The 26,925-nt window shown below is 48.2% G+C and overlaps 1 protein-coding gene across 1 annotated transcript in view; it reads right to left on the bottom strand.

Moving 5' to 3' along the window:
• Positions 1-2,595: 2,595 nt before the first annotated feature.
• pear1 (platelet endothelial aggregation receptor 1) overlaps positions 2,596-26,925 on the bottom strand; it is a 46,501-nt gene continuing 22,171 nt past the window's right edge. The window contains exons 6-22 of the mRNA XM_062965067.1: positions 25,784-26,030; positions 25,477-25,600; positions 23,727-23,863; positions 22,615-22,827; positions 20,948-21,122; positions 17,901-18,021; positions 17,660-17,823; positions 16,755-16,857; positions 16,508-16,654; positions 16,128-16,256; positions 15,151-15,279; positions 13,450-13,668; positions 11,853-11,965; positions 9,529-9,679; positions 9,285-9,347; positions 6,567-6,785; positions 2,596-4,937 (exon numbers count right to left, since the gene is read on the bottom strand). Coding sequence (XP_062821137.1) covers positions 4,786-4,937; positions 6,567-6,785; positions 9,285-9,347; positions 9,529-9,679; positions 11,853-11,965; positions 13,450-13,668; positions 15,151-15,279; positions 16,128-16,256; positions 16,508-16,654; positions 16,755-16,857; positions 17,660-17,823; positions 17,901-18,021; positions 20,948-21,122; positions 22,615-22,827; positions 23,727-23,863; positions 25,477-25,600; positions 25,784-26,030 — 2,606 coding nt within the window. The 3' untranslated portion in view covers positions 2,596-4,785. The remainder of the gene's footprint in view (positions 4,938-6,566; positions 6,786-9,284; positions 9,348-9,528; positions 9,680-11,852; positions 11,966-13,449; positions 13,669-15,150; positions 15,280-16,127; positions 16,257-16,507; positions 16,655-16,754; positions 16,858-17,659; positions 17,824-17,900; positions 18,022-20,947; positions 21,123-22,614; positions 22,828-23,726; positions 23,864-25,476; positions 25,601-25,783; positions 26,031-26,925) is intronic.

Below are 26,925 nucleotides of genomic sequence, written 5' to 3'. Positions count from 1 at the left end.
CCTTGCAGCCCTGCATCTTCTACTAGGGGAGAGGCTCAGCCCCGCCCTCTTGAGCAGGAGCCACGCCCACCCCTCTAAGCCACACCCCTTTCCAGGTGGTGCTGAGTCATATTTTTCCTGGAAAGGGGGCGGCAGGCCAAATAAGTTTGGGAACCACTGCCGTCAAGGTAGGCCTCATGGGTGCCAAAGAGGTCACGAGGTTCAAATTCCGCTAATTCCTGATCCAGCAGGAGGACTTGAGACCTGTGGGTGGTCAATTGGCTGAAATGTTCAGATTCAGCTACTAGATAGAGGGCACGCCAACAAAAGTGACATGCGGGATTGGAACAGAAAAAATCAAATGGGCTGCAGTGCTCTGAGTGGCCACCAGAGGTCACCTTTGTATAGGGAATTTTTTATGTCTCTCGTGTCGCCGCAAGCTAGAGCTGACAGACAGGAGCTCACCTCCTCTCGCAGATTTGATCTGCCAACCTTCAGGTCAGCACCCCAATCTTCAGGTCAGCAGTTCAGCTGGCACAAGGGTCCAACCCATTGCACCACCGCGGGTCTCGCGTATAAGGATTTACACATTTGGGAGCTGATGGCGACCCACGGGCTGCAACAGGGCATCCTGGATAAAGAGCGAGTTGCAAAATCTGTTGGAGGCAGCAGAGCTTGCAGGTAAAAAAACAAATACAAGAAATAACCTCAAATTTTCCAAGGATTCCAAGAAACTTTCAATAAGCAGAGCTTTACAAATAGCGCATTTTAGAAGACAACTTCCAGAAGCCAAAGCTAGAATCATCACTAGTTATGCTGGCCGGAGAGTGCAGAGCCCAAGGCTTGGTATTCAGGTGGGTTCCTGTTGCTGTGAGTTTTCCGGACTGTCTGGCCATGTTCCGGAAGCATTCTCTCCTGACATTTTGCCCACATCTATGGCAGGCATCCTCAGAGGTTGTGAGGAATATTGGAAACTAGGCTAGTGAGGTTCATATAACTGTGGAAGGTCCAGGGTGGGAGAAAGAAAGAACTCTTGTCTGTTGAAGGCAAGTGTGAATTGTTGCAATTGATCACCTTGATTAGCATTGAATGGCTTGCAGATTCAAAGCCTGGCTGCTTCCTGCCTGGGGGGATCCTTTGTTGGGAGGTGTTAGCTGGCCCTGATTGTTTCATATCTGGAATTCCCATTTTCAGAGTGTTGTTCTTTATTTACTGTATATACTCGAGTATAAGCCTAGTTTTCCAGCCCCTTTTTAGGGCTGAAAAAGCTCCCCTCGGCTTATACTTGAGTGAGGGTCCTGGCTGGCTTATATTCAAGTCAGCTTATACTTGAGTATATAGGTATTCAGAGTTGGACAGTTTTATCTTATTAAAGTCTTATTATTATCTTAAATTACAGTTTTATATAAATACAGTAGAGTCTCACTTATCCAACATGAACAGGCTGGCAGAATGTTGGATAAGCGAATATGTTGGATAATAAGGAGGCATTAAGGAAAAGCCTCTTAAACATCAAATTAGGTTATGATTTTACAAATTAAGCACCAAAACATGTTATACAACAAATTTGACAGAAAAAGGAGTTCAATACGTAGTCATGCTATGTAGTAATTACAGTAGAGTCTCACTTATCCAACATAAACGGGCCGGCAGAATGTTGGATAAGCGAATATGTTGGATAATAAGGAGAGATTAAGGAGAAGCCTATTAAACATCAAATTAGGTTATGATTTGACAAATTAAGCACCAAAACATCATGTTATACAACACATTTGACAGAAAAAGTAGTTTAATACGCAGTAATGCTATGCAGTAATTACTGTATTTACAAATTCAGCACCAAAATATCATAATGTATTGAAAACATTGACTACAAAAATGCGTTGGATAATCCAGAATGTTGGATAAGCGAGTGTTGGATAAGTGAGACTCTACTGTATTCAAAAACATTTAACCTACTGATGCCTCAAATAATACAATTTTATTCATATCTATTTTTATTTTTGAATTTGACCCTTAGCTGCTGCATTTCCCACCATCGTCTTATACTCGAGTCAATAAGTTTTCCCAGTTTTTTTGTGGTAAAATTAGGTGCCTCGGCTTATATTCGGGTCGGCTTATACTCGAGTATAAACGGTAATGTAATTTTATTGGTATCTCGGCTTATACTGGAGTTAAAGTTTTCCCAGTTTTTTTTTGTGGTAACATTAGGTGCCTCGGCTTATATTCGGGTCGGCTTATACTTGAGTATATACGGTACTGTCCTTTTAGAATACAGGATGAAAATGGCTCTTCAAATGCCCTCTTTTCTCCTTTGCAATGCCAAAGAAGCTGCAACTGTTCTTGACCAGTGCCATGGGGAAACGGTGTCTCTGGGAGCATGGGTTGTAAGCCTGATCTTGCTCAGATGAGCATAATTTTTGGGGCTGAAACTCAACCATCCCATGTGTGCTCATGTGTGCCTTCAACGCTTCCATGACTTCCACGGATGTCCACCTGGTCGTGGTCGACAGTCCCAGTGCTCTGTGAGGTCAAGCGACGAGGGAGCATTGGCGTGCCTTTCCACATTTTGCACATATTTGACACCGTGCTCCAAATGAGCGCAAACACAACAGCTCTTGGCAAAGGGTGTTTTATATAAAACATTTTTCCAGCATTGCATGCATTGCTTGACAGTTCTGAGAAAAAATGAATTAGGAAGGAAAGAAGGCAGGCCGGCCCTCCCAGGACAATTTCCATGACGTTTTGCTCCATGACCGAATGTACAAGAGCCAGAGTGACAGCCTGGGTTGTAGCATTGCGGCTGCAAAAGAACCACTTGGGGAGGCAAACAGCAAAGGCTTCTGCGCCACATCACAAATCGACTCAATGCTGACAGATGGCAAACAGGAGCCCAAGGGGTGCCTGAAGTTTTCAGGTCCAAAGCGCATGAAGAAAATAAAAGCTAGTTGAAGGCTCTTTCCTGACTCCTGAATGACTCCACTTGACTTGAGGCTTCTTCTTGCATTCGATGAAAACACGCTGCTGGGTTTTCTCCGTCAGGAAGAGAGTTGTCATGGAGAATCCATCCATCCGGGCATCGTATATATCAGTGGTTCCCAAACTTATTTGTCCTGCAGCCCCCTTTCCAGAAAAAATATGACTCATCGCCCTCTGGAAAGGGAGGCGTGGCTTAGAGGGGTGGGCGTGGCTCCTGCTCAAGAGGGCGGGGCTGAGCCTCTCCCCTAGTCCAAGATGCAGGGCTGGGAGGGGGAGAGGGAGGTGGGCGGGGCGACAAATGGGCAGCCAGGGCTGGGATGGGCGGAGTTACGAGCTCTGAGATAGGGCTGAGCTTCTATCTCTGTCCTGTGACGCCTGCCAGAACACAGGGGGTGGGGCTAGAGGAGGGGGTGGGGCCTCTATACCCCGCCCCCATGTTCTAACAAGCGCCTCAGGAGAGGTATAGAGGCTCAGCCCTGTTCATGCTCTTGGGAAGAGGCCCCGCCCCTAGCCCCGCCCTTTAGTCCTAAAAGGCCTCTCAGGAGAAGTATAGAGGCTCAGCCCTGTCTCAGGCTCTTGGAAGGAGGCCCCGCCCCCACCCCTAGCTCCGCCCTTTAGTCCTAAAAGGCCTCTCGGGAGAGGTATAGAGGCTCAACCCTGTCTCTGGCTCTCGGAAGGAGGCCCCGCCCCTAGCTCCGCCCTCTGTGTTCCAACAAGCGCCTCAGGAGAGGTATAGATGCTCAGCCCTGTCTCAGGCTCTTGGAAGGAGGCCCCGCCCCCTTCCCTAGCTCCGCCCTCTGTGTCCCAACAAGCGCCTCAGGAGAGGTATAGAGGCTCATCCCTGACTCAGGCTCTTGGGAAGAAGCCACGCCCACTCCTCTAGCTCCGCCCCCTGAGTCCTAACAGGCACCACAGGTGCTCAGCCCTGTCTCCGGCACTTGGGAAGAGGCCCCGCCCCTCCCCTGGGCCCGCCTCCGTGTCCTAATAGATGCCATCACCACCCCCCTGGATCGCTGCAGCTCCCACCAGGGGGCGGTAGCGCCCACTTTGGGAATCACTGCTGTATATCGTCACCATGAAGCTCATGAAGGGAGTTATGTTTTGTTGTCGAAGGCTTTCATGGCCGGGATCACAGGGTTGTTGTATGTCTTTCGGGCTGTGTTCCAGAAGTATTCTCTCCTGACGTTTCGCCCACATCTATGGCAGGCATCCTCAGAGGTTGTGAGACATGGATAAACTAAGTAAGGAAAGGAAAGAATATATATCTGTGGAGAGTCCAGGGTGTGACAAGAGTCCTTTGTCAGTTGGAAGCCAGTGTTAATGTTTCAGTTAATCACCTTAATTAGCATTGGAAAGGTTTGTCTCTTGCCTGGGGGGCATCCTTTGTTCAGAGTCATTAGCCGTCCTTGGGGCTCCTCTGTCCTCAGAGTGTTGCTTCTTATTTACTGTTCTGATTTTTGAGTTTTTTTTAATACTGGTAACCAGATATTGTTCATCTTCATGGTTCCCTCCTTTCTGTTGAAGTTGTCCACATGCTTGTGGATTTCAGTGGCTTCTCTGTGTCGTCGTCTGACATGATAGTTGTTGGAGTTATGTTGGCTATGGGAGGAGCTGCCAGTCAGTATGCCAATGATCCAAAGTAACTCCCTGGACCCAAAGGCTGCATGTGGGATCGTGCCCACCTTCCCGGTACGCAGAAATCATGAAGGGATGCAGTGTCCGAGAGGCATCTTGGCCGAGTGTCCGCAACAAGACTGGGCAGGCGAGGGCTCCCAGTTTGTGGCAAAAGCAAGAGGAGTGGAGGCCTGGATGAGGGTGAAGTGGTCCTCATCTGTCTTGCCTCCGGAGGAGTGGCGGCGAGGGTGGGTAGTGCCGGGTGGGGGGCACGTCGTAGTGGCTGGGGATGTGGCTGTTCTTTGGGGAGTCGTAGTGGTTTGGCGGAAGGACACCAGGTCCTGGTGAGATGGCTCCTTCCGCTCCTGGAAAAGGAAGCAGAGAGTTGCATTTCTTCAGGGTAAAACAACACTCCCCAGAGCTGACTTGGGCATGGCTACACATTGCTCTCCCTAGCCGTCATCCTGTTCCAGGATCCAGGAGCAGCACAACCGTAAGGAGGATTGGAGTGATGGCCCAATCCCCCTTATCCCCCCCTTCCTCAGCCTCTGCCCCTAATATACTACTGTCTGGGGATGATAGGAGTCAAAACCCTAGTCCAGTATTTATTTTATTTACTATACCTTGACCACGGTGGTCCATGCCTTAGTTACCTCTAGACTGGACTACTGTAATGCACTCTACGTGGGGCTTCCCTTGAAGACGGCCCGGAAATTACAATTGGTCCAACGCTCGGCTGCCAGATTAATAACAGGGGCAAATTACAGGGAGAGATCCACTCCCTTGTTTAAGGAGCTCCACTGGCTGCCGTTCATCTTCCGGTCCCAATTCAAGGTGCAGACCATCATCTATAAAGCCCTGAACGGTTTGGGACCCACCTACCTCCGTGACCGTATCTCCTTCCATAAACCTGCCCAATCTTTGCGATCATCCGGGGAGGCCCTGTTATCACCATTGCCTATATCCCAGGCTCGCCTTGTAAGTACAAGGGAGAGGGCCTTTTCTGCTGTGGCCCCCCGATTGTGGAACTCACTACCTACTGAAATAAGGCAAGCTCCCACTCTGTTAGCTTTTAGGAAAGAATTGAAAACATGGCTCTTCCGTTGTGCTTTCGGTGAGTAATTTCTGTCATATATCTCCGTATTACTCCCCTCCGAACATCTATCCTCTAGATTACCCCACTTCCAAATGTCCCTGCCCATAGTGGAGTACTCCTCTGTCCCTCTCACTCCGGGTTTTATCTCTGTGTTCACGCGGCCTGCCCTTGCTTTATTGTTTTTTTGATTTCTTGATGTTCTGTTTATTATTATTTATTGTATTTTAAATGGTGTTATGATATGTTGTTTCTATATTTTATTATGTTGTATTGCTCTGGGCATGGCCCCATGTTAGCCACCCTGAGTCCCCATTGGGGAGATGGTGGCGGGGTATAAATAAAGTTTTATTATTATTATTATTATTATTATTATTATTATTATTATTATTATTATTATTATTATTATATTTATATCCCGCTCTTCTCACCCCGGAGGGGACTCTGAGCGGCCTACAAATCCAATGAACATACAATATATGATTAGCATAGTACAATATAAGCATTAAATTACTATACTGTACTATATCATTATAGGGTAATATTATTAATAATACAATACAACTTTATTATGGTCCATGGACCCACAGCTGTTCAGTGAATAACATACAAGAATTTACAGAACATTAAAACTGCGTTATATGAGTACACTGCATTATATGGCAGTGTAGATGGGGCCAAAGATGTATGAGTAGAACTGGAAGAGCAGTAAGGAGCTTAGCAGGACTTTGAAATTGAGGGAGCATCTACATTGCAGAATTAATGTGGTTTTGCTCCACTTTAATTGCCATGACTCAATGCTCTGGGATTCTGGGAGCTGGAGTTTTATAATCCTTCTCTGCCAAAGACGTCTGGGTTTTTTTATCGTGTTAGAAGCAACTTGAGAACATACTGCAAGTACCTCCTCCTTCCTCCTCGTCCTCCTCCAAAAGCTGTGCAGGCTCTTCCGAGATGCTGATCTCCGCATAGGACCGCTCCCGCTTGGCCGGGGACTTCATCTCCATGTAACTGCTCTCCGAGGGCCGGCCGGTCAGGACAGGCAGGTCCTTGATGGTGGCATAGGGGTTTTCACTACCCAAGGAGCTGTCACTTCGACACAGGGCCTCCTCAGCCGTATAGCCTGGAGGAGAGAAGGAACAGAGAAGTTCATGGATCTGTATCAGATAGCATCAAGGCTGCACCGAGGAGTCCCTACCGATCCTTTTGCAGGATGGATGGCATCCACTCCACTGGTCTCTGTAGGCAGTCAAGAGCAGAGGCAAAAGCACCCCAAAAGCTGAGCCAGGAGAGAATGAAGAGTGGGGAGACCATACTGCAGCCCCCAAAGCCTGTTTATTATGTCGGCTTCCAGTCTCTGTTTCCCAAGAACTGGTCACAAACAAACCGTAGGGATGGGTTACGAATTCTATTTATGTGGAGAGAAGGAGGGCCTCTGGAGCGCATGAGAAGTGGGCAAGAAAGAAGACAACCCACTCCTGGAGAAGAAGAAGAAGAAGAAGAAGAAGAAGAAGAAGAAGAAGAAGAAGAAGAAGAAGAAGAAGAAGAAGAAGAAGAAGAAGAAAAAGAAGAAGAAAAAGAAGAAGAAAAAGAATAATAATAATAATAATAATATAGAGCTGACAGCTGGCACAACAAAACAATGCATGGAAAGTTCCTTGACAAAATTGAAGGAAAAGCTGATAAGGAGAAGACCTGGCTCTGGATCACAAATGGGACCCTGAAGAAGGAGACAGAAGGCCTGATCCTTGCAGCCCAGGAGCAAGACATCAGGACAAAGGCCATTAATAATAATAATAATAATAATAATAATAATAATAGAAGACCTGGCTCTGGCTCACGAATGGGACCCTGAAGAAGGAGACAGAAGGCCTGATCCTTGCAGCCCAGGAGCAAGACATCAGGACAAAGGCAATTAATAATAATAACAATAATAATAATAATAATAATAATAATAATAATAATAATAATAGAATACGTGGCTCTGGCTCACGAATGGGACCCTGAAGAAGGAGACAGAAGGCCTGATCCTTGCAGCCCAGGAGCAAGACATCAGGACAAAGGCAATAAATAATAATAATAATAATAATAATAATAATAATAATAATAATAGAAGACCTGGCTCTGGCTCACGAATGGGACCCTGAAGAAGGAGACGGAAGGCCTGATCCTTGCAGCCCAGGAGCAAGACATCAGGACAAAGGCAATTAATAATAATAATAATAATAATAATAATAATAATAGAAGACCTGGCTCTGGCTCACGAATGGGACCCTGAAGAAGGAGACAGAAGGCCTGATCCTTGCAGCCCAGGAGCAAGACATCAGGACAAAGGCAATTAATAATAATAACAATAATAATAATAATAATAATAATAATAGAATACGTGGCTCTGGCTCACGAATGGGACCCTGAAGAAGGAGACAGAAGGCCTGATCCTTGCAGCCCAGGAGCAAGACATCAGGACAAAGGCAATTAATAATAATAATAATAATAATAATAATAATAATAATAATAATAATAGAAGACCTGGCTCTGGCTCACGAATGGGACCCTGAAGAAGGAGACAGAAGGCCTGATCCTTGCAGCCCAGGAGCAAGACATCAGGACAAAGGCCATTAATAATAATAATAATAATAATAATAATAATAATAATAATAATAATAGAAGACCTGGCTCTGGCTCACGAATGGGACCCTGAAGAAGGAGACAGAAGGCCTGATCCTTGCAGCCCAGGAGCAAGACATCAGGACAAAGGCCATTAATAATAATAATAATAATAATAATAATAATAATAATAATAATAATAGAAGACCTGGCTCTGGCTCACGAATGGGACCCTGAAGAAGGAGACAGAAGGCCTGATCCTTGCAGCCCAGGAGCAAGACATCAGGACAAAGGCCATTCAGGCCAAGATCGAAAAGTCAGCTGATGACCCAAAATGCAGACTGTGCAAAGAAACCGACGAAACCATGGATCATCCCCTTAGCTGCTGTAAGAAAATCGCACAGACATACTACAAACAGAGGCACAACTCTGTGGCCCAAATGATTCATTGGAACTTATGCCTCAAGGACCACCTCCCAGCAGCAAAGAACTAGTGGGATCAGAAACCTGCAAAAGTCTTGGAAAATGAGCACGCAAAAATACTGTGGGACTTCTGAATCCAGACTGACAAAGTTCTGGAACACAACACACCAGACATCACAGTTGTGGAAAAGAAAAAGGTTTGGATCATTGATGTCGCCATCCCAGGTGACAGTCGCATTGACGAAAAACAACAGGAAAAACTCAGCCGCTCTCAGGACCTCAAGATTGAACTGCAAAGACTCTGGCAGAAACCAGTGCAGGTGGTCCCGGTGGTGATGGGCACACTGGGTGCCGTGCCAGAAGATCTCAGCCGGCATTTGGAAACAATAGACATTGACAAAATCACGATCTGCCAACTGCAAAAGGACACCCGAATGGGATCTGCAGCATCATCTGAAAATATATCACACAGTCCTAAATGCTTGGGAAGTGTTCGACTGTGATTTCGCAATTTGGACACCCCTGCTCCAGCCCATATCCGAGGAAGCGCCCCGCTGATACAAAGGTGCCACTTCTGCCTCACGCTCATTACCTTTGCTGGGAGGTTTTCCCAGTCCATTGGTGTAGCTGTAGCTGCGGTCCATCTGGCCTCCTCCTGGTTTGGGGAGAAAATGGGGCAGCAGAGTTAGAAGAAGCCTGAGCTGCTGCTGCCTTCACGTCTGGAGGTCCTCAGAAGAGAGAGACTCTCATGCTTGCCAGTGAGACACTCGTCTTGGAAAGGCAACCAAGCCTGAAAAAGCTTTTTTCACTGCCTGAAAAAAGAAAGGCCACCTTACCCTGCCAAGGGCCGGGGCCAAGGGTGGGCGGCAGGGACCCCCGGAGGTGCTTCCAATCTGCCGGGAGGGTGGCATTCCCTTCTGCCCCATACATCCCAGGCCATTCCTGTTCCAGGCTCTTCACCGGGGAGAAAAGCTGGCTGCTGACCAACTGCAGAAGAAACGGGAGAATATATAGAGATAGTTACCGCATATACTCGAGTATAAGCCAACCCGAATATAAGCCAAGGCACCTAATTTTACCACAAAAAAACTGGGAAAACATTGACTCCAGTATAAGCCGAGATACCAATAAAATTACATTACCGTATATACTCGAGTATAAGCCGACCCAAATATAAGCCAAGGCACCTCATTTTACCATTAAAAAACTGGGAAAACATTGACTCCAGTATAAGCCGAGATACCAATAAAATTACATTACCGTATATACTCGATAAGCTGAGGCACCTAATTTTACCACAAAAAAACTGGAAAAACATTGACTCCAGTATAAGCCAAGATACCAATAAAATTACATTACCGTATATACTCGAGTATAAGCCGACCCAATAATAAGCCGAGGCACCTAATTTTACCACAAAAAAACTGGAAAAACATTGACTCCAGTATAAGCCAAGATACCAATAAAATTACATTACCGTATATACTCGATAAGCTGAGGCACCTAATTTTACCACAAAAAACTGGAAAAACATTGACTCCAGTATAAGCCAAGATACCAATAAAATTACATTACCGTATATACTCGAGTATAAGCCGACCCAATAATAAGCCAAGGCACCGCATTTTACCATTAAAAAACTGGAAAAACATTGACTCCAGTATAAGCCAAGATACCAATAAAATTACATTACCGTATATACTCGAGTATAAGCTGACTCAAATATAAGCCGAGGCACCTAATTTTACCACAAAAAAACTGGGAAAACATTGACTCCAGTATAAGCCGAGAGTGGAAAATTTCAGAAACAAAAACAGATACCAATAAAATTACATTAATTGAGGCATCAGTAGGTTAAATGTTTTTGAATATTTACATAAAGATCTAATTTAAGATAAGACTGTCCAACTCTGATCTAATCATTACTCTCATCTTCTTCAATGTCAATGTGCTTATGTATCCTTTTAATAATAATAATAGAGTAAAAATACATGTAATAATAATAATAATAATAAATAGAGTAAAATAATACATGTAGTAATAAATAGAGTAAAATAATAAATATAATAATAATAATAAAAGCAGAGTGAAATAATACATGTATTATTATTAATAATAAAAATAGAGTAAAATAAATGTAATAGTAGCAACAATAATAGAGAAAAATAATAAATGTAATAATACCAATAATAATAGAGAAAAATAATAAATGTAATAATACCAATAATAATAGAGAAAAATAATAAATGTACCATATATTCTTGAGTATAAGCTGACCCAAATATAAGCCAACCAGGACCCTCACCCGAGTATAAGCCAAGGGGGGCTTTTCAGTCTTAAAAAAAGGGCTGAAAACTAGGCTCGTTGATTCCATCTCAGTTTCCGGGCAGATGTTGACTTCCTTCTTAACATAAAGAACATTGCAAACATTTCCTTAACTTAAAAGAGCCATTTTTTCTGATTAATGTAAACACGTTTTTCCCCTAAAGTTCATCAGGTCAGCAATGTCAACAGTTAATCATTTGTCACAGTTCTTATCAGCAACTTTTAATTACAGTCCATGAGTTCTTCACCTCTTTCTTGTAGCTTTCCAGGCCTCATTCCTTATCTTCAGCCCAATTAGGCCACATTCATACACCTTTCATACAATTTCATTCAAAACATACATGATATATTTCATGACACAAGGACCTGACTATGGAGCACAGAGGATGGTGTTCCACTGGCAAATGAAGTAGATCTGAGGATTGTGTTTATGTGTTCTGGCAAGCTTTCCAGCAGCCCAGGAGTTAATTACATGCCAGCCCTGATTGATTGCCTGCAGGGCCAATGGGTCAAGACTTCCGTTTTCAACTACGTGGACGGAACATTCGTCATGAACTGTGGAATGCAAGGAGGTGCTGACTTGCACTGATAATGGATTCGGCAAGCCTAGAGGACATGTTATGCTTTGCCCTTGCCGAGGGAACATGTGTCCAGAGAGTGATGGTATTTAGTGTTGTATAGCTTGGCAATCCCATTTTGTACAGAAACTGCTTCCCCTCTCCTCCCAACAAGGACCCTACACAGACCTTTTCTGTAGCACCTGAGCACCCTACCCTTATCCCAAAAGATGTCAACCATGCCACAGCTCTATAGGCATGCTAGAAAGGATCCTTACCTTGCCCCCAGACTGATCTGGAAGGCTACGAATGGGAGGGCCTGGAGAGCAGGGCGACAAGGTGTGATAACTGGGGTTCGAGTAGTAGTGGTGAGTGTAACTGGGAGGTACATCTAGAGAGGGAGGGATAGACAGACAGACAGAGGCAGAGAAAGGTTGTGAGTGAAAAGCACGGCCCGGATAACACCCTCCTTTGTCTCTCATCCTCCTAAACCAGTGGTTCCCAAACTTATTTGGCCTAACGTCCCCTTTTCAGAAAAAATATGACTCAGCGCCTCCTGGAAATATATTTTTTAATTTTAATAGCAATCAAACAGAAAGATATATGCATTAATGTTTCTACCTTTTCCGTAAATTATAGTAAGGTAAAGGTTTTTCCCTGACATTAAGTCCAGTCGTGACCGACTCTGGGGGTGGGTGCTCATCTCCATTTCTAAGCCGAAGAGCCGGCGTTGTCCGTAGACGTCTCCAAGGTCATGTGGCCACTAACATGACTGCATGGAGCGTTGTTACCTTCCCACCAGAGCAGTACCTATTGATCTACTCACACTCTGGGGGTTGCAGCTCATCTCCATTTCTAAGCCGAAGAGCCGGTGTTGTCCGTAGACGTCTCCAAGGTCATGTGGCCACTAACATGACTGCATGGAGCGCCATTACCTTCCCGCCAGAGCAGTACCTATTGATCTACTCACACTCTGGAGGTTGGTGCTCATCTCCATTTCTAAGCCCAAGAGCCGGCGTTGTCCGTAGACGTCTCCAAGGTCATGTGGCCACTAACATGACTGCATGGAGCGCTGTTACCTTCCCGCCGGAGCAGTACCTATTGATCTACTCACACTCTGGAGGTTGGTGCTCATCTCCATTTCTAAGCCCAAGAGCCGGCGTTGTCCGTAGATGTCTCCAAGGTAATGTGGCCACTAACATGACTGCATGGAGCGCTGTTACCTTCCCGCCGGAGCAGTACCTATTGATCTACTCACACTCTGGAGGTTGGTGCTCATCTCCATTTCTAAGCCCAAGAGCCGGCGTTGTCCGTAGACGTCTCCAAGGTCATGTGGCCACTGGCATGACGGCATGGAGTGCCCTTACCTTCCCGCCAGAGCGGTACCTATTGATCTACTCACATTTGCATGTTTTCCAACCGCTAGGTTGGCAGGAGCTCGGGCTAACAGCGGGCACTCATTCCGCTCCCAGGATTTGAACCTGGGACCTTTTGGTCTGCAAGTTCAGCAGCTCAGCGCCTTAACACACTGTGCCCAAATTATAGTAAAGAAAGGTGAAGTTTGAAATTATGAAACTATTTTTTGAACTTGGAATAGAAAGGTAATACAGTTATTCATCCCCCCGAAATGCACCTGTGGCCATCACCTGGATCACTGCAGCGCCCACCAGGGGGCGGTAGCGCCCACTTTGTGAATCCCTGTCCTAAACAGAAAGCTCTCGCACACAGGTCTTTTGGGACAAGCGAAGTCCAGTTCCCAGTGAAAGAGGTCGGACCCTCCGGCATCTCAACCCTCCCCCTTATATGTGCCTTATTTGCAACCATGGTGTGGCTGCAAATAAGGGAGGCTGAGCCCCCCACTCGGCCCAGTCTCACCTGGAACAGCGTATTCCGAACTGTCTGTCCTCCCCGTGGTGTAAGCCACAGAGATGTGCCGGTTCTCCTTGTCTTTCTTCTGCCGGTGCCGATAACAGAGAAACAGGGCCAGCAAGGCTACCAGGAGGATCGCCAGGATGATGATGCCGGCAATGGCTCCCAGGGAGGGGGAGCTCACCGGTGTGGCTGGCACCATGGTGAGCGGGGGTCCCGGGATCCCTGGGCAACAGCAAACAAGAGGCAGAAATTATTGCACCAAATTGCTATGTGTGTGTGTAAAGGAATCCTTGCAAAGTCGTTTGCAAAAGATCTCTGCAAAATAAAGGGAGCTGAGTTTTGCAGAGGCAAGCCACGCCTCAAACAATGTATCAGTTTGCTGGCAGATGGCTGGATTTGTCAGTTGGGAATTTTGAGCTTGCAAGGAGAGCACAGAAATAGACAGGCTCTCTGGCTATGGTCAAGTAGCAGTTTAAATATGCTATGCTGGATATATTGAATGCTGACTGATTAGTTATTGATCCTATGCAACTACAAGGACATTGTACGATTGCTGAACTGTTTATTTGACTTCAACTCAACAAGTAAAGTTTCCCTTTGTTCTTTTAATTCCTCTGCCTGGTCTGAGTCTTTTGCACATGGTGTTGACTGGACGCTGCTGGTTCCGCTATACGCACACTTCCTCACAGAAATCACACCTCCTTTCTTTTCTGGGCCATCTTGTTTTCTGGGCCATCTTGTTGTAGACCTGCCAGAGGCTGATGGTTTAACCAAGGACTTGGAGAGGACTGTGGGCTTTCCTGTTGCACAAAGTGATGGGCTCTCAAGTGGGAAATTCAGGTCTAGGAAATATTTTTTCTCTCTGTGAGAAAACTGGCTCGGAAAATGCAGGGCCTCAAGGCAGTCCAAGGTGTCAATATTTATTTATTTATTTGCAACATTTTTGCCCCGCCTTTCTCACCCAAAGGGACTCAAGGCGGCTTACAAAAATTGGCAAAATTCAATGCCCAAAACAAAATTCAACACAGTTAAATAATTAAATACTTAATAAAACATTATACAAAGCTTAAAAAACATATAAATACTTAAGTCAATAGTAGATAAGGAACTGAGTGAAGAGTTGAGTGGTAAGGAGGTACCGTGTTTCCCCGAAAATAAGACAGTGTCTTATATTAATTTTTGCTCCCAAAGATGTTCTAGGTCTTATTTTCAGGGGATGTTTTATTTTTCCATGAAGAAGAATTCACATTTATTGTTGAACAAAATGAACATTTATTATATACTGTACAGTAGTTGTCATCACAAACCAACTTAACCAGACAAACTCTGAATCCTATCAAGAATTTCATGTACAGCTGGTATGTACATTTACCAACCCTGCATGCTCTGGTGTTCTGTTTGACGGACATGCTTCTGAACAAAAACTTTGCTAGGTCTTACTTTCAGGGGAGGCCTTATATTTAGCAATTGAGCAAAACTTCTACTAGGTCTTATTTTTCGGGGATGTCTTATTTTCAGGGAAACAGGGTAGGAGGAGAAGCCACCTGTAGCTACGGAGAGGCAAAAATAGAGTATGCCAGGCTGAGAGATTACATTTTAGGGCCAAATGGTTGTCCACTTTGCCCACCAGGAGAAGCCCATTCCCCATTTCACGCCCAAGAACCCACCCTCCATCCACATCCAAAGCCGTATCCCGTGACTTACTGGTCTCACAGAGGGTCCCAGTATAGCCTGAAGGGCACAGGCATCTCCCCACTTCTGGGTGGCATGGGGCCTTGTTCTCGCACTGGCATTGCTGGCTGCAGTTGGCCCCAAAGAACCCAGGAGGACAGCCTGCAAAGATAGATAAAGAACCAGAAGGAAGAAGAATTCCAGCCACAAGACTACTAAGAATCATTCTGGCTTGCACTCTCAAAGGAAGGCTTTGGACAGCACCTGGGCTCAGCAAACACACACGCATCAAGGAAAGAGCTGGACATGCCCAACTCTGGACCTCCTTTTCTCAATCCTGGGAGACCTCTGAAGATCATTCCCACTGGCCAGGACAGACAGGAGAGCCTCGCCATTCCCATTCCCTCAAACACATTTGCAGAGCCGTCCTTAGGTAATTTTCCAGAGTAGGCAATCAGAATTTTGGCGCCTGCCCACCCGCAATTTTGGCACCCCCCGGGGCTGAGTAGCAGGGAGGGGAGGGGAGGATCAGGGTTGGCCCGGAAGGAAGGCCTCACCAGCAAAGCACCCAGGAATGTCTTCCTGGTGAGAAGAAAGGCATTCCTCGGCACTTTGCTGAGGAGAGAAGCGGCGCCCGCTTCTCTGCTCAGCAAAGTGCCGAGGAATGCCTTCTTGCCAGGAAGGCGTTCCTCGCCGCTTTGCTGAGCAGATAAGTGCAGAACGCCTCCCTGGTGCCCCCAATAAGATGGCGCCACAGGCAAATGCCTAGTTGGCTTAGTGGGTGAACCGCCCCTGCGCATTTGCCGCGGAGGCTCTTGGGATGTTCTTTAAGGCTCAACCCCAAACCTAGGTGGGTAGCTCCATGGGGAGGCTGTGGCCAAGGTCTGCAGGACCACCAAGAGCAGCAGGGAGGCTCCACGTGGAGAACATGGATTAGCCTCCCAGCAGAAAGGAACAAGGGAAACCTCCCATACATAATTCCAGTTCTCATCCTGGGTTGGAGAACTTACGCTTTGAGCAATCGCTGCCCGCCCACCCGGGAGGACAATCGCAGGACCCATCGACAGGGTGGCAGATGGAGTGGTTGACGCACTTACAGGGCACCGAACACTTCTTGCCATAACGCCCGGGTTGGCAGGCTGCATGGAGGAGGAGGAGGAGGAGGAGGAGGAGGAGGAGGAGGAGGATAAGAGAGAGCTGTAAACCTGGAGCAAGGCAGGGATTGAGGAGATGCTCCAGCCACCTCCTTGTATAGTTCTCCTCTTCATCGGCAGCTGAGAAATGGGACTTTCCTATTGGAACCCCAACCCCCCTTCCAGAGGTGGCACCACAAAGTGAGGAACCACAGCCCCGCCCTATGAGGTTGACTGGCAGCTGGTCTGAGACTTACGGCGCTGGCAGGTGGGCCCTCGGAAGCCCGGGGTGCAGTCACAGCTCCCGTCTTTGGGAGAGCAAGAGGCACCGTTCTTGCAAGAACACAGCTGGTTGCAATGCGGACCCCACAGGCCCTCTCCGCAAGGCTTGCTGCAACGGAGCCCTGTGGGGTCACAAACATCAGGTAGACCTGCTCTAGAAAGCGGACCCTCCCCTCACCTGTCACCCAGGTTTGGTGGGAGAAGGACAAAGGCACGTCTTACCTGTCCATCCAGGGAGGCACTGGCACTGTCCGGCGAGGGGGTCACAGCCACCTGCATTCTGGCAGGTGCACTTGCTGCTGCAGCCCAGGCCAAAGAAGCCATTCTGAAAGCGGGACGGGAGACAGAGAGAGAAGAGTGATCAGAACAAGGACCCCTGCACCCATGCCACCCCATGTCGGGATTGGAGAAGGCAGAGGCGGTTCAACCGCCAGGCCAACTAAGCAGTTGCCTGTGGCGCCATCTTGTGGGGGGCGCCATCAAGGCACCTCCTGTCTCCTGCGGCCTGCCTCCGCAAGGTATTGAACTGCTTTTTCTGTTGATTGGTTGTAAAACATGATGTTTTATTTATTTATTATTTATTTATTTACAGCATTTATATTCCGCCCTTCTCACCCCGAAGGGGACTCAGGGCGGATCACATTACACTTATAGGCAAACATTCAATGCCTTTTAACATAGAACAAAGACAAGACAAACACAGGCTCCGAGCGGGCCTCGAACTTATGACCTCCTGGTCAGTGATTCATTGCAGTTAATTGCAACTGGTTTGCTCTCCTGTCTGCGCAACAGCCCCGGGCTTAATTTGTTAAATCTTAATGTAATTTGATGTTTAATAGGTGTTTCCTTAATCCCTGCATATTATCAAACATTTTCGCTTATCCAACGCTTTTATTTTTCAGTGATTGGTTGGGGGGGGGGGGGGCGCCAAAATTCTGTTCGCCTACACTTGAAAAATACCTAGGGCCGGCTCTGGGAGAAGGGAAACCCCTTGGGGTGGGGTTGTCCTATGAGGCAGGATGACCTAGATCAGCACCACAGATGCCTATATATATATTTAAAAAATCCTCCAAGGAAGGAGCTTCCATTACACGCCATGGCAGAGAGTTCCACCACTGAACACTTACTGGGCATGGATCTTGGCACTTGCTGCCATGCCAGCCTGGGGCACATGTGCACCTGCCACTGACAGCGTTGCATGTGGCTCCATTGGCGCACTGGCAGGTCTCGTTGCAGCCGGTGCCCCAGGTTCCCGTGGGGCAGGGGAGGGCACAGTCTGCTCCTTGCCAACCTGGAGAGAGAAAGAGGCGGTTCTCAGCAAGGCAGGCTCCTGAGGCAGAGAGGCCTGTCGGTTGGGGAATTCTTTACCTTCCTTGCAGACACAGGTCCCGTCCACGGGGGAGCAGGCCAAGGCATTCTGGCAGGCGCAGTGTTGGGAGCAGTTCAAGCCATACGAGTCGGTCAGGCAGCGACTGGCACAATGCTTGTCCTGTGAGACAGGCATAGAAAGGATTCACACCAAGCAGACGCAGCTTGGAATAGCTACCTAGTGGATGAGGGTTTTGCCACTGGGCTTCCTAGTAGGCTTCCCATCTCCAGCTCTGGCGACCAGGATGTTTTGCCTGGGCTTGGCCCATGTAAGTGTCGGGTTCTCTTCTCCCAGTTGTGCTGTGGGTCAGTCATCCAAAGGAAAAAGCACCAAGACATGCTGGTAGATTCCAACAGATTTTATTGTACCGAATGCCAGAACCTTCTCTTTGGCCCACTTATATAGGGGCTCCCACATACCAGAGGGTCATTGAGGTTTTATGGCTGGCCCGTTTTATGGCTGGCATCTGTTCTTTGTCAGCCGACCAGAGATGTCAAGGATTGGAGATCATGACATCAAGCCACTGTGAGTCTCCTCACGGGGTGGGGTATAAAAATAAAATAAAATAATAAAATTATTATTATTATTATTATTATTATTATTATTATTATTATTATTATTATTATTATGACACAGCACACAAGATAGATATGCTGGATTTCGCATCACAAAATCACAAGTCGAACACTTCCCAAGTGTCTAGGACTGTGTGATGTATTTTCAGATTATTATTATTATTATTATTATTATTACTGACAAACAAGCTCAACTGCTGAGGTGGAGGGGAGGACACCAGTAGAAAGGGGATCCCTGCCACTGACCTCAAACTCCTCGTTCTTCCCAACAACCAGAAATGTGACTGGGTAAGGCAAGTTTTAGCCATTCAATTTTTCTATCACAAGTTTGAGAGCTAGTATGAGTTTAACACTTCTGCCAACCTAGCAGTTCGAAAACATGCAAATGTGAGTCGATCAATAGGTACGGCTCCAGCAGGAAGGTGATGACGCTCCATGCAGTTATGCCAGTGCCCACATGACCACTGGAGGTGTCTACGGACAACGCCGGCTCTTGGGCTTAGAAATGGAGATGAGCACCAACCCCAGAGTGTGAGTAGATCAATAAGTACGGCTCCGGTGGGAAGGTAATGGCGCTCCATGCAGCCATGACCTTGGAGGTGTCTACTGACAACGCCGGCTCTTCGGCTTAGAAATGGAGATGAGCACCAACCCCCAGAGTGTGAGTAGATCGATAAGTATGGCTCCGGTGGGAAGGTAATGGTGCTTCATGCAGTCATGACCTTGGAGGTGTCTACGGACAACGCCGGCTCTTGGGCTTAGAAATGGAGATGAGCACCAACCCCCAGAGTGTGAGTAGATCAATAGGTACTGCTCCGATGGGAAGGTACTGGTGCTCCATGCAGCCATGCCCTTGGAGGTGTCTACGGACAACGCCGGCTCTTGGGCTTAGAAATGGAGATGAGCACCAACCCCCAGAGTGTGAGTAGATCAATAGGTACTGCTCCGATGGGAAGGTACTGGTGCTCCATGCAGCCATGCCCTTGGAGGTGTCTACGGACAACACCGGCTCTTGGGCTTAGAAATGGAGATGAGCACCAACCCCCAGAGTGTGAGTAGATCAATAGGTACGGCTCCGGTGGGAAGGTACTGGTGCTCCATGCAGCCATGCCCTTGGAGGTGTCTACGGACAACGCCGGCTCTTGGGCTTAGAAATGGAGATGAGCACCAACCCCCAGAGTGTGAGTAGATCGATAGGTACGGCTCCGGTGGGAAGGTACTGGTGCTCCATGCAGCCATGCCCTTGGAGGTGTCTACGGACAACGCCGGCTCTTTGGCTTAGGAATGGAGATGAGCACCAACCCCCAGAGTGTGAGTAGATCAATAGGTACGGCTCCGGTGGGAAGGTACTGGTGCTCCATGCAGCCATGCCCTTGGAGGTGTCTACGGACAACGCCGGCTCTTGGGCTTAGAAATGGAGATGAGCACCAACCCCCAGAGTGTGAGTAGATCGATAGGTACGGCTCCGGTGGGAAGGTACTGGTGCTCCATGCAGCCATGACCTTGGAGGTGTCTACGGACAACGCCGGCTCTTGGGCTTAGAAATGGAGATGAGCACCAACCCCCAGAGTGTGAGTAGATCAATAGGTACGGCTCCGGTGGGAAGGTACTGGTGCTCCATGCAGCCATGCCCTTGGAGGTGTCTACGGACAACGCCGGCTCTTGGGCTTAGAAATGGAGATGAGCACCAACCCCCAGAGTGTGAGTAGATCGATAGGTACGGCTCCGGTGGGAAGGTACTGGTGCTCCATGCAGCCATGACCTTGGAGGTGTCTACGGACAACGCCGGCTCTTTGGCTTAGGAATGGAGATGAGCACCAACCCCCAGAGTGTGAGTAGATCAATAGGTACGGCTCCGGTGGGAAGGTACTGGTGCTCCATGCAGCCATGCCCTTGGAGGTGTCTACGGACAACGCCGGCTCTTGGGCTTAGAAATGGAGATGAGCACCAACCCCCAGAGTGTGAGTAGATCGATAGGTACGGCTCCGGTGGGAAGGTACTGGTGCTCCATGCAGCCATGACCTTGGAGGTGTCTACGGACAACGCCGGCTCTTGGGCTTAGAAATGGAGATGAGCACCAACCCCCAGAGTGTGAGTAGATCAATAGGTACGGCTCCGGTGGGAAGGTACTGGTGCTCCATGCAGCCATGCCCTTGGAGGTGTCTACGGACAACGCCGGCTCTTGGGCTTAGAAATGGAGATGAGCACCAACCCCCAGAGTGTGAGTAGATCGATAGGTACGGCTCCGGTGGGAAGGTACTGGTGCTCCATGCAGCCATGACCTTGGAGGTGTCTACGGACAACGCCGGCTCTTTGGCTTAGGAATGGAGATGAACACCAACTCCATATTTGGACACGACTAAATTTAATGTCACATTATACTTAATAGCCTTTACCTTAATTATGAGTTTATGCTGGCACTTATTCTACTCATAGCATAACAAGTGGATGGGATGCCTAGAGGGACTCACCATGAAGCCTGCTGGGCATTGGCAGAGCCCCGTCTCGCTGTGGCAGGCTCCCCCGTTGAGGCACAAGCAGGGCTCCTGGCACCCCAGGCCGTAGTAGCCCGGCGGGCAGGTCTCGTTGCAGTGGAGTCCAGCCCAGCCTGGCTTGCAGGCACATTCGCCCGACAGCGGGTGGCAACTGTGGAGGCAAGCAGAGGCCACGTGCCAGTTAGTCGAGAGAAAGAAGCGTGGCAGAGAGAAGTCAATCCAGACTAAGTTTTCCCACATCTCCTATAATCTGCCTACAAAAGGTGGAAGCCTTGGACATTCATGCCAAGGCACTGCAGTTGAAGGGAGATGTTGACAAGCTGGAAAGCATCCAGAGGAGGGCAACTAAAATGATTAAGGGTCTGGTGAACAAGCCCTATGAGGAGCGGCTTAAAGAGCTGGGCATGTTTAGCCTGCGGAAGAGAAGGTTGAGAGGAGGCATGATAGCCATGTACAAATACATGAAGGGAAGTCATAGGGAGGAGGGAGCAGGATTGTTTTCTGCAGACAAGGATGCGGAACAAGGGCTTCAAACTACAGGAAAGCAAGGAGATTCCACCTAAATATCAGGAAGAACTTCCTGACTGTGAGAGCTGTTCAGCAGTGGAACCCTCTGCCGCGGAGTGTGGTGGAAGCTCCTTTTTTGGAGGCTTTGAAGCAGAGGCTGGATGGCCATCTGTTGGGGGTGCTTTGAATGAGATTTTCCTGCTTCTTGGCAAAATGGGGTTTGACTGGATGGCCCAGGAGGTCTCTTCCAACTCTACGATTCTATGATTCTATCATTCTAAGAAGGGAGATTCCACCTGAACATCAGGAAGAACTTCCTCACTGTGAGAAGGGCTGTTCGGCAGTGGAACTCTCTGCCACAGAGTGCGGTGGAAGCTCCTTCTTTGGAGGCTTTTAAGCAGAGGCTGGATGGCCATCTGTTGAGGGTGCTTTGAATGCGATCTCCTGCTTCTTGGCAGAAAGGGGTTGGACTGGAGGGCCCAGGAGGTCTCTTCCAACTCTACGATTCTATGATTCTAGGAAGGGAGATTCCACCTGAACATCAGGAAGAACTTCCTCACTGTGAGAAGGGCTGTTCGGCAGTGGAACTCTCTGCATCAGACTCTACTTCTTTGGAGGCTTTGAAGCAGAGGCTGGATGGCCATCTGTCGGGGGTGCTTTGAATGCGATTCTCCTGCTTCTTGGCAGAATGGGGTTGGACTGGATGGCCCGTGAGGTCTCTTCCAACTCTACAATTCTATGATTCTATGATTCTAGGAAGGGAGATTCCACCTGAACATCAGGAAGAACTTCCTCACTGTGAGAAGGGCTGTTCAGCAGTGGAACTCTTTGCATCAGACTCTCCTTCTTTGGAAGCTTTGAAGCAGAGGCTGGATGGCCATCTGTCAGGGGTGCTTTGAATGCGATTTCCTGCTTCTTGGCAGAATGGAGTTGGACTGGAGGGCCCATGAGGTCTCTTCCAACTCTACGATTCTATGATTCTATGATTCATGCCCTATGGAATCCAACTTTGGGAACCCATCAACTTCTCAAGGAGAAGCCCACCTACCAGTCCTATGGGGAGAAGAAAGCAATGGTGGGTTTTTTTTATTAAAGCATCTGCCCAAGGAGGGGAGGATGGTAAACAGGTAACCTACCTGTGTGTGTGCTCAGGGTGGCAGAGGCAGGGCAAGTGGCATCCCAAGCCATAGAAGCCGTCTGAGCACGTGCGCTCCTGGCAACGGTTTCCAAAGAAGCCTGCTTCACACAGGCAGGCCCCGTTGATGTGGAAGCAGCGCCCGCCGTTCACACAGTCACAGGTGTGCTGGCAGTCCTGCCCGTACCTGCCAATGGGGCACTGCTCCCGGCACCTGAGTAGAAGGAGAGAAAGACAGACAGAAGGAGGGAAGGGGCGAAGAAGGGAGCTGGAGTGGGGGGAAGCCGTTCCAAACAAGGACTTGTCCATGTTGGAAGCTGCTCTTTGGGATCAGTTAGTTTGTGGGACCGACCAAAGGCTGGGTCTAGGACAGGCCTGGGAAAACTTCAGCCCTCCAGGTGTTTTGGACTACAACTCCCAAAATTCCTAACAGCCTCAGGCCCCTTCCTTTTTCTTTTCCCTTTCCTTTCTGCTTAAGTGGCTGAGGCTGTTAGGAATGGTGGGAGTTGAAATCCAAAACACCCGGAGGGCCCAAGTTTGCCCATGCCTGGTCTCGGATCAGAGAGGCCTTCTCTTAGCACTCTGGATGAACAGGTCAGGCCACTCAGAGAAAGAGAGAGGGGATTTGGTTCAAGGGTCCCTTGGCAGAAGCTCTAGAAATCCATCTGTGCAAGGACACACTCCCGCCTCTGCCAGATTCTACTTGAAAGGACCATATGCCAGAAAATAGTAAACATTTGCCTCTGTGGCTTTGCCTCTGCATATGCCCCTCCCTTCCTGTGAGCTGGTGCCTTTCTCCAGGAAGTTCCAAGACCAAAAGTTAGCTTGAAATCAACAAGTGAGGTCACAGGTTTCCCTTATGCCAAGTGGGTGTGGAAGGTGAGGAAGACCCTCAGCCATTGGTCAATTTTAGATAAGTCAAAGGTATAAATTCTTTGTTTGCTGCAACATGCTTTTGCATGATACAGCCCTCTGGGGTATGTACGGCTGTCTCCTTCTCACAGCTGTGGTGAAAATAAACTTTGCTTTCTGCATCTCTCACGAGACTGGGTTTTCTGCCTGATTTCCCTCCTGAGCCAGGACTCTTTGAAGGTAATTGTCTTACATACTCACTGGTCTCCCATGTAGCCAGGGGCACACTGGCACTGCCCAGAGCCACGGTCACACTGGCCACTGTTGTGGCACTGGCACTCCCCTTGGCAGCTGGAGCCAAAATACCCTGCAGGGCAGGGGATGGAGCAGATGGGACCCTGCAGAGAGGAGAGGGAGATAGGCGGAAGGTATGAGCACTCCCAAACACACACACACACACACACACACACACACACACACACACACACACAGGATATCCTCTTAGAGTGACTCCTCTCCCGACCCTGCTTTTGAACTTTCACAGGCAACAGAGGTACAAGATAAGGAGGACTCAGCTGGGCTGTCAGGCATAGAGGATAGAGGCTGCCATATTGAAGGGACCATAAGCCAGAAAATAGTAAACTTTTGCCTATGTAGCTTTGCCTCTGCATATGCCCCTCGCTTCCTGTGAGCTGGTGCCTTTCTCCAGGAAGTTCCATGGAGAGAAGAAAGCTCAGGGTAAACAAGTGAGGTCATTGATATCATTTATGCCAAGTAGGTGCGGAAGGTGAGGAAGACCCTCAGCCATTGGTCAATTTTAGATAAGCCAAAGGTAGGTGTGGAAGGTGAGGAAGACCCTCAGCCATTGGTCAATTTTAGATAAGCCAAAGATAGTGTGGAAGGTGAGGAAGACCCTCAACCGTTGGTCAATTTTTAGATAAGCCAAAGGTAGGTGTGGAAGGTGAGGAAGACCCTCAGCCATTGGTCAATTTTAGATAAGCCAAAGATAGTGTGGAAGGTGAGGAAGACCCTCAACCATTGGTCAATTTTTAGATAAGCCAAAGGTAGGTGTGGAAGGTGAGGAAGACCCTCAGCCATTGGTCAATTTTAGATAAGCCAAAGATAGTGTGGAAGGTGAGGAAGACCCTCAACCATTGGTCAATTTTTAGATAAGCCAAAGGTAGGTGTGGAAGGTGAGGAAGACCCTCAGCCATTGGTCAATTTTAGATAAGCCAAAGGTAGGTGTGGAAGGTGGAACTCTCTCCCCCGGGCTGTGATGGAGGCTCCTTCTTTGGAGGCTTTTAAGCAGAGGCTGGATGGCCATCTGTCGGGGGTGCTTTGAATGCAATTTCCTGCTTCTTGGCAGAATGGGGTTGGACTGGATGGCCCATGAGGTCTCTTCCAACTCTACTATTCTATGATTCTATGTGAGGAAGACCCTCAGCCATTGGTCAATTTTAGATAAGCCAAAGGTAGGTGTGGAAGGTGGAACTCTCTCCCCCGGGCTGTGATGGAGGCTCCTTCTTTGGAGGCTTTTAAGCAGAGGCTGGATGGCCATCTGTCGGGGGTGCTTTGAATGCGATTCTCCTGCTTCTTGGCAGAATGGGGTTGGACTGGATGGCCCATGAGGTCTCTTCCAACTCTACTATTCTATGATTCTATGTGAGGAAGACCCTCAGGCATTGGTCAATTTTAGATAAGCCAAAGGTAGGTGTGGAAGGTGAGGAAGACTCTCAGCCATTGGTCAATTTTAGATAAGCCAAAGGTATAAATTCTTTGTTTGCTATCCACATGTTGCGGCAGCCATTTGCATGGTATGGGACCCATTGAAATGGGTGCCTACGGCTGTTTGCCTTATCATAGCTATGATAATAAACTTTGCTTTTTGCATCTCTCACAGGACTGAATTTCTCTGCCTGATTTCCCGCCTGAGCCAGGACCCTTTGAAGATAATTGTCTTACAGTATGAGCTGTCTGTCCTGCAATTGGCAGAACAAATGGATCTACATACCATCCACCCAGGAGGGCAGGCGCAGTTGTGACTGTCTTCGGGGTGGCAGATACCTCCATTCTGACAGGGACAGTGCGCTGGGCACTGGAGTCCGGTGGTGCTGTTGAGGCAGGGGAGCTCGCAGCTAGAAGAGACAAGTGTTGGGGAAATAGGGAGTCAGTCCCAAAAAGAGGAGTGGGCCCATCTGCAAACACACCAAATGCAAGCTGTGCCCGAGTGCGTCATATTCCGGCCTGAGGGTGCCATGGGTGTGGGTAAAACTCCAGGGCTGCTGGGCTCCCACCCTGCACTTGTGCCCCCTACTCACTGGGGTCCAGTGTATCCCTGAGAGCAGAGGCAGGCCCCTGTGGCTCCATCACAGCTGGATCCGTTTTCGCAGCGGCAAGCAAGGAGGCAGCCGAGGCCATAGGTGCCCTGGGCACAGGGCTCTTGGCAGGAGGAGCCCTTGTAGCCTGGCGGGCAGGCACAGGCCCCAGTCAAAGGGTCACAGCTGCCCCCGTTCAGACACGGACAGGCGTTCTCACAGTGGGGGCCCCATAAGAGGTTGCTGCATTCTGAAAGAAAGGAAGGGAGGGAGGGAGAGACGGAGAGCTTCTGAAATTGCAAACACACAGGAAGCCTTTGCTGGACAGACTAACCTCGAAACATGCAGATGAGGCCAATGCTGTGTAAATGGGGCTGCAAGCAGTGAACTGACAAAGAGGTTTGCTGCCCTTCCCCCAGCAGATCTACGAGGGCTATCCACAAAGTAGGTTACGTTTTGGATTTTGAAAAAGGACAAAGTATAGGAGAAATCATTTACCATATGCAGCTGAAAGCCAGACCCAAATACCACTTCTCATCATAGTCGTCATTCAAATCTAGGCACTGATCATAGCGTTGAATGAGCTTGGCAACTCCTTCCCCACAAAACTCTGCCGCTTGCGTCCTCAAAAAGTATAGGAGAAATCATTTACCATATGCAGTTGAAAGCCACACCCAAATACCACTTCTCAACATAGTCGCCATTCAAATTTAGGCACTTATCATAGCGTTGAATGAGCTTGGCAACTCCTTCCCCACAAAACTTTGCTGCTTGCGTCCTCAAAAAGTATAGGAGAAATCATTTACCATATGCAGTTGAAAGCCACACCCAAATACCACTTCTCAACATAGTCGCCATTCAAATTTAGGCACTTATCATAGCGTTGAATGAGCTTGGCAACTCCTTCCCCACAAAACTTTGCCGCTTGCGTCCTCAAAAAGTATAGGAGAAATCATTTACCATATGCAGTTGAAAGCCACACCCAAATACCACTTCTCAACATAGTCGCCATTCAAATCTAGGCACTTATCATAGCGATGAATGAGCTTTGCAACTCCTTCCCCAGTAAACTCTGCTGCTTGAATCCTCAACCACTTGTTTCCAACAATGGGGGTGTAGCTGGCAACACAGCATTTTGGCGACAC

Source organism: Anolis carolinensis, unplaced genomic scaffold (genome assembly GCF_035594765.1).
Source record: "Anolis carolinensis isolate JA03-04 unplaced genomic scaffold, rAnoCar3.1.pri scaffold_14, whole genome shotgun sequence".
Taxonomy (NCBI): domain Eukaryota; kingdom Metazoa; phylum Chordata; class Lepidosauria; order Squamata; family Dactyloidae; genus Anolis; species Anolis carolinensis.
This window is presented reverse-complemented; position numbering and strand designations above follow the sequence as displayed.